At 44.1% G+C, this 13017-nt stretch overlaps 1 protein-coding gene across 1 annotated transcript in view; it reads right to left on the reverse strand.

Annotated features, from left to right (window-relative positions):
- The window catches only part of NPLOC4 (NPL4 homolog, ubiquitin recognition factor), a 93541-nt gene that overhangs the window by 74771 nt on the left and 5753 nt on the right, over positions 1-13017 (reverse strand). Inside the window, exon 2 of the mRNA XM_033961064.1 lies at positions 8752-8832. Coding sequence (XP_033816955.1) covers positions 8752-8832 — 81 coding nt within the window. The remainder of the gene's footprint in view (positions 1-8751; positions 8833-13017) is intronic.

Genomic DNA, 13017 nt, shown 5'->3' on the forward strand with positions numbered 1-13017 from the left:
TGCGAGAACTCAGAGGGGTTCCAGCAGGTCCTCTTAAAGATTTGTATAATAAATCCTTTGAGACAGGGGAGGTTCCACAGGATTGGAGAAGAGCGGATGTGGTCCCTCTTCACAAAAGTAAAGTCAGAGAAGAGGCGGGAAACTCTAGGTCGGTAGGCCTTACTTCGGTGGCTGGAAAAGTAATGGAGGCACTGCTCAATGAAATGACAGTTAAGTTTCCTGGAATCCAATGGATTACAAGATCCGAGGCAACATGGCTTCACCAAAGAAAAATCATACCAAACGAATCTGATTGATTTTTGGACACAGATGTAGACTACTTGGATTTCAAAGGCTTTTGGCACAGGCCCTCAAAGGCAGCTCATAAATAAACTCAGTGGGTTAAAGTTAGAACATAGAGTGGATTGAGAACTGGTTGACTGACAGAAGGCAGAGGGTGACAGAGTTTTCTCAGAAGATAGAAATATAAGTAGAAGAGTGCCTCAAGGATCTGTACTGGGGCTGATCCTATTCAACATATTTGTGAGAGACATTGCTGAAGGGTTGGAAGAAAAAATAATGTTTGTCTTTTTGAAGACGACATCAAGATTTGCAACACAGTAGACTCCCCAGCGGGTGTGTGGACAACAGGAGAAGGGATCTACAAAAATTAGAAGAATGGTCTAATGTTTGGCAGTTAAGATTTAATGTGCAGAAGTGCAAAGTGAATCACTTGGGATGCAGAAATCCAAGAGAGAAGTGTATGCTAGGGGATCAAGAGAGAGACCTTGTGGTGATGGTGTCCGAAGATATCAAGGCAGAAAGAAAGCGTGACAAGGCGATGGCGAGCATTCTTGCCTGAAGAATGCTCGACTCCATAGAGAGGCATAACCAGAGAGTGAGGTACAAAGAAAGGTGGCCAAATCCAGCATGGGGAACGGAAGCTGATGCCAGACAGACTTGTATGGTCTGTGTCCCTCACGTGGTGAGAGACAGGTGAAGGTTCAACAGCTCCATGTGTTGATTATCTCATTGTCACATGCTGCGAGTGGGGAAACTGTGTAGCTTAGGAGGGAAGGGAAGGCATCTTGACTATATCATCTCCATCATTTTTGGCTGCTTATATGGTTGGAATGGTGGTGATTTCACAACCAGCATTTAAACATAGGTAACCTGGGCCTAATATGGAGTGGTGGGCGAGGCTCTAGCCACATTGTTGGGCAGACTGGATGGACCATGAGGATCTTTTTCTGCTGTTAGTTACTATGTTACTGTATAAAGCATTATGTGCATCTAGTCCAGTGGTCTCAAACTCGTGGCCCACATGCAGCCCGCCAGGTACTATTTTGAGGCCCTCGGTATGTTTATCATAATCACAAAAGTAAAATAAAACAGTTTCTTGGGGAGCAGTTACCGGACTGGAGGACAGTTGTGGTGAGACTCGTTGCTGGTCTCGGATTCCAGCAGCAGCGGCTTCCTTTCCTGTTGGCAGCGTTGACAGGCATCCACAGAGACGGACCCCTGACGTCACTGGGTCCGTCTCCAACATCGTAAAAGCAGCCGCTGCTGCGGTTGCGGCCGCAGCCGCGCGGCCCCCTTAGGGCACGCCCCTTAGGAGCCACAAGGAGTCCGGGAGTCAATTGTGGGTAACTTTTATTTGGGGTATATAGACCTGAGTCGGACTCTGCTCTCCATAATTGGATCTAAGATGGTCGTTACACGTCTGCTGCAGTGAGGACGTCGTCGAAATTTTCCTTAACAATGCCGAAAAGACGGGGAAGGAATGCCGGAGGAGCCTCCCGGCGACCCTTAACCCCAGTGGTTACTATTGATAATTTTCTCCGACGCCTACAACGGGAGCAAGAAGAGTCGGGTGCTAGCTCGTTGGGGACACCGCCGGAGAGTAGTGCGGTGGGGAGATCCCCTGAGCTCGATGTCACTCTTAGCCCCGACATTAGGATGCCATCCCTTCAACCGACGCCGCAAGCAGCTAGCTCTCCACGGAACCAGAATGCACCCGAGGAGGTGGTTTCTTCTTTGTTCCCAGAGGCTAGCATGGAGGGCTCGCCGAATATGACAACGCAGAGTGACATGTTCTCTCTGCAAGGACTTGCGACCGGGACAACAGAGGTTGGGGGAATACAAGACGCCACTGAGGTAAAGCTAATTTCAGAACATTTAGACACTACATCATTACAACTTTTTTCACCCACAAAACCCCCTAAAGTCACACTCGATGCATTATGGGACTTGGTAGTGAATTTGGGGAATTCTCTAAATCCTCAAATAAAAAGTTTGGATAAGGAATTAAAAGAACAAAAAGAAGAAATAAATGTCTTAAAGCAGGATATGTCACAATTTAAAACAGAGTCACAAAATACAAATAAGGAGCTAATGCTTTTGAAACAAAATCAAGATCTGTTGGTTAAAGATAATATAATACTCAGGAAGAAGTTGGAAATGCAGGAGAATAATGGTCGAATTAATAATTTGAGATTTATAAATTTTCCAAAGATCTTGTCAACTTCTCCTAGAGAAATGGTGAAAAGATATTTTATGGAAATATTGGAAATTCCTGAAAGCTCCTTACCTCCTCTTACAAGAGTGTATTACCTTCCTGCCAAGCCCCAATCCAAAGAAGAAGAAAAAATTGAGGAACCCCAGGAGAGGTCATTGGACATTTCCGCAATACTGGAACAATCTGATAGAGAATTGGCTGTACCAGACACTCTCTTGTTGTCTGTCGCTTTGGCTCCAGACAAGGATTGGATATTAAAACTTTTCTTTAAAAATAGGTCCAAAGACTTCCTGGGACAACATATTCAGATTTTTCCTGATGTCTCCAGAGAGACTCAAAAAAGAAGGAAAGAATTTCTACTCCTAAAACCTGGAGTGACTCAAATAGGGGGTATTTTCTTCTTGAGATATCCATGTAAATGTGTGGTTAGATATTTATCATTGAAGTATATTTTTACAGAGCCATCTCAATTGATTAGTTTTCTCTCAGTGAAACGTCTTGAAAAAGGAATAACAGCATCCATGGAAAGTTAGCTCCCTGCACTTTAGTAAGACATGGATTTTCTTTTAATTAATTTGAATTATACCTATTCTACTCTTTAATCTTGGATCCAATAAACATTGAGGACTAGTGTGAGATTAGCTAGATTATTATTATTTTATTTATCTATTTTTATTTTTTAATTAAATGGAATTATGATCGTGGTATATCTTAACTTTTGAATCTTAGTTTAGTATATTGTTTGATCTCACTTTACTGTACAAGATGTATATGCTTGGTAATATTGTAAAATTCTATAAATAAATTAAATAAATAAATAAATAAATAAAACAGTTTCTTGATCATATGTCTCTTTCGCTATAAATTACAATATTATTAAGACTAAGCCAAAAGGAAAGATTTATAAACTATAGAGTTTACTTCATGCAAAATTGTCATTTCTTTAATAAGACATTAACTATTTTTTTCTGAGGCCCTCCAAGAACCTACAAATCCAAAATGTGGCCCTGCAAAGGGTTTGAGTTCGAGATCACTGATCTAGTCCATGTGATAGGTATAACAATAAGAATACTGAAAAGATTTGTCTAGGTCAGGGCAATTCTGGTCCTCGAGAGCCGGAGCCAGGTCAGGTTTTCAGGATCTCCACCATGAATATGTACAAGATGGATTTGCATGCACTGCCTCCTTGAGATGCAAATCTATCTCATGCATATTTATTGTGGATATCCCTGAAAACCTGACCTGAGGACCGGAATTGTCTACTCCCGGTATAGGTAATTTCGGGAGTTACCCAAACAAATCTAAAACTCTCCTCTCACCTTCTGATCAATTATTTTCTAGTTATCAACTGTCAAACTGATCTGGCTTATTAGACATGCTGAACTGCCAGATAATCTACTCAGCTACTGGCCTACCGAATATCAACCCCAATTGAAATAACCACCCAGAAGAGGATCCAAAGGTTTCAGCATGAGTTCATATCAATGTTCTAAACGGGATACTGGGATGCAATGGTAAATCTAGCAAGGCTGACATTGAGAGGACTGGCCTCTGCACAAAGATAAGTGCAATTACAGCTCGGCTCCCTGTTTAAGTAGGTCTGCTGAAAATACTGAATACGTTATTCTTTTAGCTTATGACACCTATTTCCAAAGAAAATCTTAAACCACACAGCTGTTAAACATGGCTACTATCAGGTTAAATTTAAGCCACACCCTCAAAAAATATATACAGTGGTGCCTCACACAACGAACTTAATTGGTTCCAGGAGCAAGTTTGTTATGCGAAACGTTCGTTATGTGAAACGCGTTTTCCCATAAGAATACATGTAAAAAAAAATAATTCGTTCTGCAGCATAAAATATGCTAAGATGACATAAAAAAAGATAAATTTTTGGTTATTATTTTTATTTAGATACATCTAAAAACATAATTGTTTTTTAAACAACACACATTTTTTAAATTTAAAGACAGACTAAGTAGAGTCTAATTTTACAGTGAGAGAGGGCAGAGTCTCAGCGGCAAAAACTGGGACTTAACTGTTCATTTTTTTTTTTTTTTCTACCGTGTTTCCCCGATGATAAGGCAGGGCCATCAAATAAGACAGCCCCCCCTTTTTAGAAAAAAATGTAAAATAAGGCACCCCCCCGCAAATAAGCCACCCACCGATACCTGCGCTTACCCGAATCGGGTGGTACGGTGGGTGACTCCGTGTGGTCCCTGGCACCCCCGACACGATCGGGGCAAGAGGGAGCTCAAGCCCTCTTGCCCCCCCGACTCCCCGACACGATCGGGGCAAGAGGGAGCCCAAGCCCTCTTGCCCCCCGACTCCCCGACACGATCGGGGCAAGAGGGAGCCCAAGCCCTCTTGCCCCCCCGACTCCCCGACACGATCGGGGCAAGAGGGAGCCCAAGCCCTCTTGCCCCCCCGACTCCCCGACACGATCGGGGCAAGAGGGAGCCCAAGCCCTCTTGCCCCGCCGATTCCCCAACTCCCCGACAATATCGGGCCAGGAGGGAGCCCAAGTCCTCCTGGCCACGGCGACCCCCTAACCCCACCCTGCACTACATTACGGGCAGGAGGGATCCCAGGCCCTCCTGCCCTCGACGCAAACCCCCCTCCCCCCAACGACCGCCCCCCCCCAAGAACCTCCGACCGCCCCCCCAGCCGACCCGCGACCCCCCTGGCCGACCCCCACGACACCCCCAACCCCCTTCCCCGTACCTTTCTGTAGTTGGCCGGACAGACGGGAGCCAAACCCGCCTGTCCGGCAGGCAGCCAACGACGGAATGAGGCCGGATTGGCCCATCCGTCCCAAAGCTCCGCCTACTGGTGGGGCCTAAGGCGCCTGGGCCAATCAGAATAGGCCCGGGAGCCTTAGGTCCCTCCTGGGGGCAGGGCCTGAGGCACATGGTCGGGTTGGGCCCATGTGCCTCAGGCCCCGCCCCCAGGAGGGACCTAAGGCTCCCGGGCCTATTCTGATTGGCCCAGGCGCCTTAGGCCCCACCAGTAGGCGGAGCTTTGGGACGGATGGGCCAATCCGGCCTCATTCCGTCGTTGGCTGCCTGCCGGACAGGCGGGTTTGGCTCCCGTCTGTCCGGCCAACTACAGAAAGGTACGGGGAAGGGGGTTGGGGGTGTCGTGGGGGTCGGCCAGGGGGGTCGCGGGTCGGCTGGGGGGCGGTCGGAGGTTCTTGGGGGGGGCGGTCGTTGGGGGGAGGGGGGGTTTGCGTCGAGGGCAGGAGGGCCTGGGATCCCTCCTGCCCGTAATGTAGTGCAGGGTGGGGTTAGGGGGTCGCCGTGGCCAGGAGGACTTGGGCTCCCTCCTGGCCCGATATTGTCGGGGAGTTGGGGAATCGGCGGGGCAAGAGGGCTTGGGCTCCCTCTTGCCCCGATCGTGTCGGGGAGTCGGGGGGCAAGAGGGCTTGGGCTCCCTCTTGCCCCGATCGTGGCGGGGAGTCGGGGGGGCAAGAGGGCTTGAGCTCCCTCTTGCCCCGATCGTGTCGGGGAGTCGGGGGGGCAAGAGGGCTTGAGCTCCCTCTTGCCCCGATCGTGTCGGGGAGTCGGGGGGGCAAGAGGGCTTGGGCTCCCTCTTGCCCCGATCGTGTCGGGGAGTCGGGGGGGGCAAGAGGGAGCCAGGCGGAGAGAGGGCAGTTAAGCGCAGTGCCTGCGCGGAAGGATGCAGCTCGGGCGACTTCGTTGTGTGAAACGAAGTTCGTTGTACGAATCAAGACATAAAGTTCGTTGTGCGCAGCGTTCGCTGTGCGAGGCGTCCGTTATGCGAGGCACCACTGTATATATATATATATATATATATATATAAAATTGGAGGTATGTATGTGTGTGTGTGTATGTGCCGCGATCATGCAAAAACGGCTTGACCGATTTGAACAAAACTTGGTATGCAGATCCCTCACTACCTGGGGTGATATGTTCTGGGGGTCTCGCGGCCCACCTGCACACGTGGGCGGAGCTACAAACAGAACATCAGATTTCACCCATGCATGTCAATGGAAAAAATGTACAAAGCTGCCATTCTCACAGTAATTCAAAAACGGCTTGACCGATTTGAACGAAACTTGGGATGCAGATCCCTCACTACCTGGGGTGATATGTTCTGGGGGTCTCTTTGTTTATAATCAAGTTTTGTGTTAGTTGTATTGTTTTCATTTTGTCAAATATTTCACATTATAATTTGAATATTGTACTTTTTATTAAGCTGTAAAAAAATAATTTCATTCACCACTATAAAGTATCTTTATTTGAATCCATTTACAGTGTTATTGCTATAATTAAATACCCGTGCAACGCCGGGGCATCAGCTAGTGTTCAATAAAAGGTTATGCAGTCGCCAAAAATAAAGAACTCACGTAAATAATGAGTAAAAGTAAATGGACATACAAATTCAAAGTAATCTGGCCACGCAACTTCCTTCAAAGCCAAGCTACAACACTGGAGATACGAGGCCCACACCCTTGCTCGCCTGTCACAGCAGAATTTGTCACTAGGATACACCTCTGCAGTACAAGCAGAGCCATTGTATTTGAAAGGACAATACAGCTCATATAATGTCCTCTTCTTTTCCTGGTGTAAGAGGAATGCTCTGTACACTCACTGGACTTGGGGGTGATCGTAAGAGAATCTTAAGACAGCTAGAAAAGGTGACAGCAAAAGCGAAAAGGATGCTTGGGTGCATAGGGAGAGGAATGGAAGGAGGCCATAGTGCCTCTTCATAAGTCTCTGGTGAGACTTCATTTACAGTACTGTTTATAATTCTGGAGACTACGCATTACAGGATAGAGTCAGTCCAGAGGAAGGCTACTAAAATGGTCAGTGGCCTTTGTCATAAAGTGTATGGGGACAGACTTCAAGATGTCAATACGTACACTTTCAGTTGAAAGAAAGCTGTGGAATGAGGGGCATAGGATGAAGGTAAAATGGGACAGAGAGAGGTGTAACCCGAGGAAATACTTCTTCAGGGAAAGAGCGGTGAATTTGTGGGACAGCGACCCTGTGGAGATGAAAACTATCTGAATTCAAGAAAGTTTGGGACAAGCACATAAGATTCCAAAGGGACAGGAAGAGATATTAGATCAGGGGTGTCAAAGTCCCTCCTGGAGGGCCGCAATCCAGTCGGGTTTTCAGGATTTCCCCAATGAATATGCATGAGATCTATTAGCATACAATGAAAGCAGTGCATGCAAATAGATCTCATGCATATTCATTGGGGGAAATCCTTAAAACCCGACTGGATTGCGGCCCTCCAGGAGGGACTTTGACACCCCTGTATAAGATGGTATGACTGGGCAGCTTGGATAGGCCATAGGGTCTTTATCTTTCTATATTTCTACAAACCCTCTCTCCAAAGCTACTAAAGGAAATATAGGCAGACTCCGGGTTAAGAACGAGTTACATTTTTAAAGCTGTTCTTAAGTCGGATTTGTAGATTTTCAGATTCTTGCTGCTTACCTCTGCTTCCAGCTAACAAAAGGGCCAACTGTTCCCTAAGGTACAGCAGGCACAACCACACACTGTTCTTAATGTGGTCATGCATCATTCCTGAATCTGCTACAGGAGAAGTGTTGGAGTCTAGGCCACGGGAAATACTGCTCAGTGAAATCAAATGAAGCTGTGACCACGTTCTCAAGTACAAGTCATACTTAAATCAGGCATCTGAAACTCGGGGACTGCCTGTATATCCTGTGATGTTTTGATATGAGTATTCTTAAGCTGTGCTGCAGTCTTGGTTGGTATAATCATTTCCTCTGGACTACTGTAATGGTCCAAATGCTAAGAAGTTCCATAAGAGCTCTTTTAGAAACCCAATGTGAGCATGAGGTGCCACTGCCCATTACAGCTCTCAAACTACTGCCTCATGCCACTAATTTACTTTCTTATTACCAGGTGTCCTTTTCAGCAACTCTGGGTCTGTTCTGTTTGTGTCCGAGCGCTTACTAGACAAGCAGGAGCAAATAAACCCTTTGATTTAAGCAAAGAGAAGCTGAAACTTACACCCCCCCCCCATCATGTTTCCAACCCATCTAACACAAGTTACGTGGCAGACCAATTAATATGGATGTCCATTTAGCTACTCTCTGAAACATGTCACAGCTTTATTATGTTTAAAAAGTCAATATCAAAAGCAATTCTGAGATCTATCACAACAACTAACAGAATTGCTATCCTTAACTAGATGTGCATGAGGAGGGACAAAGCTCCTTTCCGTCAAGAATTTGGAGGAAAGCAGAGATTTACCTTTTTAAGAAATGTTGCAGCTGTTTCCCGTTTACTAGCTGTAATGCGCTTCACCCCCTCTGGTGACTGGATGCGAATTATCTATCATGAGACAAAGCAAGCAGTGTTCTTAAAATGGATACACACAGCACAAGAAGTTGGTCTAAAATTCAAACTATTACAGCATGTCCAAAAGAAAATACTGAAGATTTCATTTTTTCACTCCTGAATATTCTTGTTTCCCCTTTACCTTCACGTTGCCCCTTCTAATACAGGCGTCCTCAACCTAGTCATCAGGGCACACCCAGCCAGACAGGTTTTCCACAATGAATATGCATGGGAAATCTACGTACATATAATGAAGGCAGCCCATGCCAATCTCTTTCATGCATATCCACTGTGGAAATCCTGAGTAGCTGGGTGTGCCCTGCGGACTTGGTTGAAAAGCACTGCTCTAATATGCTTCATAATATACCTTCAAGACAAGACAGGTTATTACTTCCATTATGATCTGGAGTTGTTTTTGGTCACGCATTACATGGGACAGTGTCTCAAACTTTTTAAGGTCTGGCACACTGAAATGAGCAAATATTTTTCACAGCTTTAGCGACAATCGTTTTTACCAAACCGATGTACAAAACAGCCCACCAAGTGTTTTTTCCTTCGATCACCCATGGAAATTAGCTAAAACCCCATGCAAAGTAGCCAAGCAATTGATGCACTAACATCGCTTGGCTATTAAAAAAAAAAAAAGGGGTTTTAGTGATCAGAAAAACCGACTGGTCTAGACTGTGTCAGTGACAGATCTGCCTGTTTTGGGGTTTTTTTCTTTTCAAAGGCACAGATATTTTCTGTGTTACACATGCAAAATATCTGTCCCATGAAAAAAAGTTCCCTACCACCAATGGCGGCCCTCCCCCATGACCCCCGATAAATGTAGGATGAGAGAAAATTGGCATCGCTTGGCTGCTTCCCCCATCACTGCTTTTAGGATTCTGCGCATGTGTCAATCTGTCATGTTTGCTTGCAAATGATTTGCACCTCTGTGCAAATCATTTGCATACAAACTTGATAGTGCATCAATCGCTCCTAGAGAGAATCTTTACTGCATATAGCCCTATCTTCAGAACAGATAATCTTCTTCGTGATCAGAAAAAAAACCTGTAGGACTACTTGGACTCCACAGGCACTCAAATGTCTACAGTTTAAGGGATTCAGAAGCCTTTTACTTATAATAACAACAATTTCTATACCGCAGGACTGTGAAGTTCTATGCGGTTTACAATGATTAAAAGATGCTACAAATTGAGTAGAATATACAAAGTTAGAAGCTAGTGATTAACATCTCTAGGGATCAGTTATTGTGGGTTAAGATTGTACAGGTCAATTGCCTAAATACTTCAGGAACAGATATGTTTTTAAGCGTTTCCTAAATGTCTTTTTTATACACGTCTATTAAATTTTAAATAACAGCAACAGAAATACAACATCAGTGCATAGAAATAGCTATACAGAAGTAAATTAGCAATCAGAAATATAAGACTGTAATTTGGAAGTCCATGGGATTACAAAACCCTATCTCTTGAGATAACCCAAGATTGACTGATTTTTTTGTCATCTGTTGTGGTGAAGTTAATCTTTGTTCCCCGGAAGGACACCCGAACTTCCTGGAGGATGACATGGGGTAACCACTGTTTGCCCTGGGATCAGGTTTCCACTAGGTACTTGTGATGTGGAATGGCCACTGTGGAAATACGATCCTCAGCTAGATGGACCACTGGTCTGACCCAGTAGGGTTATTCTTATACCCCATGTCAGAATTTGAGGTCAAACTGGATACTTATATTTCTGATTGCTAATTTACTTCTGTATAGCTATTTCTATGCACTGCTGTTTGTTGTATTTCTGTTGCTGTTATTTAAAATTCAATCGACGTGTATGTACTTTAAAAAAGACATGTAGAAATAAAACAAAAAGAATCCAAGGGCCTGTTTTACAAAGCTGCGCGGTAACGGCCCCGAAACCCATACAGATCTAAAGGCTTTGGGGCTGTTGCAGCATGGCTTTGTAAAACAGGCTGTAAGTGATACCTTTTTTATTGGACTAACTGGAGCATGGTTAGATTAGCTTTCAAAGGTAATCCTTCTTCAGATCAGAGCTATCTGACCACACACATGAATAATTCAGCATTTCATCTCTGGAACTTGGAATACCTTCCCTTTGCCACAAAGCTTCAGTTCTTCAAATCTTCATCTCCAGCTGCAATACCCCAAAATCTACCAACTGTACTTCTACTATATTTGTTCAATACAGTCAATAAAGTATATTTTAGAAAATTATAAGGACTTCCTGCGTGTGCATTGATGTGCTAAAATTTAGCTTTCTGTAGAACATAGCACATGTCTGCTATATTCGAGAGAAAGCTAAACCTTAGAACACCAATGCACATGCAGGAAATTCTTATAATTTTCTGAAATTATACTTTATTGAATAAATTATACTTTATTGAATAAATATAGTAAATGTACTCAGTTTTCTGCAGCTGGGGCTGAAAGTGAAGATTTGAAAAACAGAAGCTTTGTGGCAGAAATGAAGAATAATTAAAGAATAGCTAAGAAAGAAAGAAAAAGTGTATAGTACTTGTCATATTTGGAAAGCATTTTCATGAGTCATGATCCAACAACAAATAACCTTTACAATCTGCATTAACACTTGTTTCCTTTTCATTTCATTTATTTCTGTGCCACCCACTGCCATACAGCTAATATTCTTATAGTTAAAAACAGAACACACAAAATAGAAAAACAAATAATAAAGCTTTTCTAAAAGCTTTACAAATAGAGATGCTTGTAATCCCTCATAACATAAAGCTATAAACCGGGAATTCCACAGTTGTAAAATTTTCTTCTGTTATGGTTTGTACACCATGTGGACCTTCCAACACACTAAGGCTTTTGTAGGTTTAGACAAAAAAAAAACCCCACAACGAATAACTTTTTTCTCAAATGCATCTTGGGCAGAATATCTTTAGCTATGTCCTGGATTGTAATTATGCAAAACCAGAAATGATTCCTGAGCATCAGTGAAGAGGTGGCTGGCATTATGCGAACCTGTTGGCAGGCCTCAGGTAATCAGAAACATAGCATGCTATCATTCAAATTCAACATGAACAATTGGCATTTATCCATTAAAAAAGAAAGACAAAAACGTGTGTGCATTTAAAAGCAAATCTTTTGTGCTGGCCTAGGAATCCTGTCCAATATCTACTGTAGTGGATATACGGTATGCACATATATATGTAGCTATAGGCATACACACACACAGGGTGCAGTGTCTCACAGCACTCAGCATGAGAAAAACTGGGAAACATGCCCATGGATAAGGCTCCAGCATGCCAGGAAACAACTAGAAATGGTAAAATCATTCACAGAACACAAGACATCCAGCATGGAACAGCAATGAAATCCCTCGTGAGACTGGGGCATTAATAAGCAGCTGGCAGCTGCCACTGCAGGACTCAAGAAAATGCTAAAAACAAGACTGGATTTGGTAATAGACCAGAAATCTTTCATCCACATCCAAACCAGCATTCTGATTTCAGAAAGGGACCAAACTCATACGGAGGTACATGGTGGCCCTGCAGAGCAAGGCTTAATTTCTGTTTGCCCCTTTCACTCTTAACTAGATGCAAGAAAAAATAACCAGACTAAGGAACTAGCTTTTTAAATTCCTCTCACAAGCTCAGACAGGTATGCAGGAAAATTACATATAGTAACTACCAGAGTTGTTCCACAGCTACAAGGAACTATAATAATGCAGATGCATCAGCCTGCCCCACTGTGCCTACGAGCACTGCCTAGGTACTGAGCATTAGCTTTTCCCTCTGTCTTAACCACTATTACCACTTAGAGGCTACTATGCTATTCTACACAGCTGCTCAGGGATTTTCCGCTCCCCGGCCACGCAAGTCTGGATAAGATGTAAGGACTGTAGTTCCTTCCACAGCTTGGTACAAAAATGCATCTAGAAACATAGAACATAGAAACATAGAAAGATGACGGCAGAAAAGGGCCATAGCCCATCAAGTCTGCCCACTCTATTGACCCACCCCATTAAGTCTGAATGCTAATGACCTGTTCCTTAACTCAACCCTCGTAGGGATCCCACGTGGATGTCCCATTTATTCTTAAAGTCGAGCACGCTGGTGGCCTTGATCACCTGCTCCGGAAGTCTGTTCCAGTGATCTACCACCCTTTCTGTGAAGAAATACTTCCTGGTGTCACCACT

Source organism: Geotrypetes seraphini, chromosome 10 (genome assembly GCF_902459505.1).
Source record: "Geotrypetes seraphini chromosome 10, aGeoSer1.1, whole genome shotgun sequence".
NCBI classification, from domain to species: domain Eukaryota; kingdom Metazoa; phylum Chordata; class Amphibia; order Gymnophiona; family Dermophiidae; genus Geotrypetes; species Geotrypetes seraphini.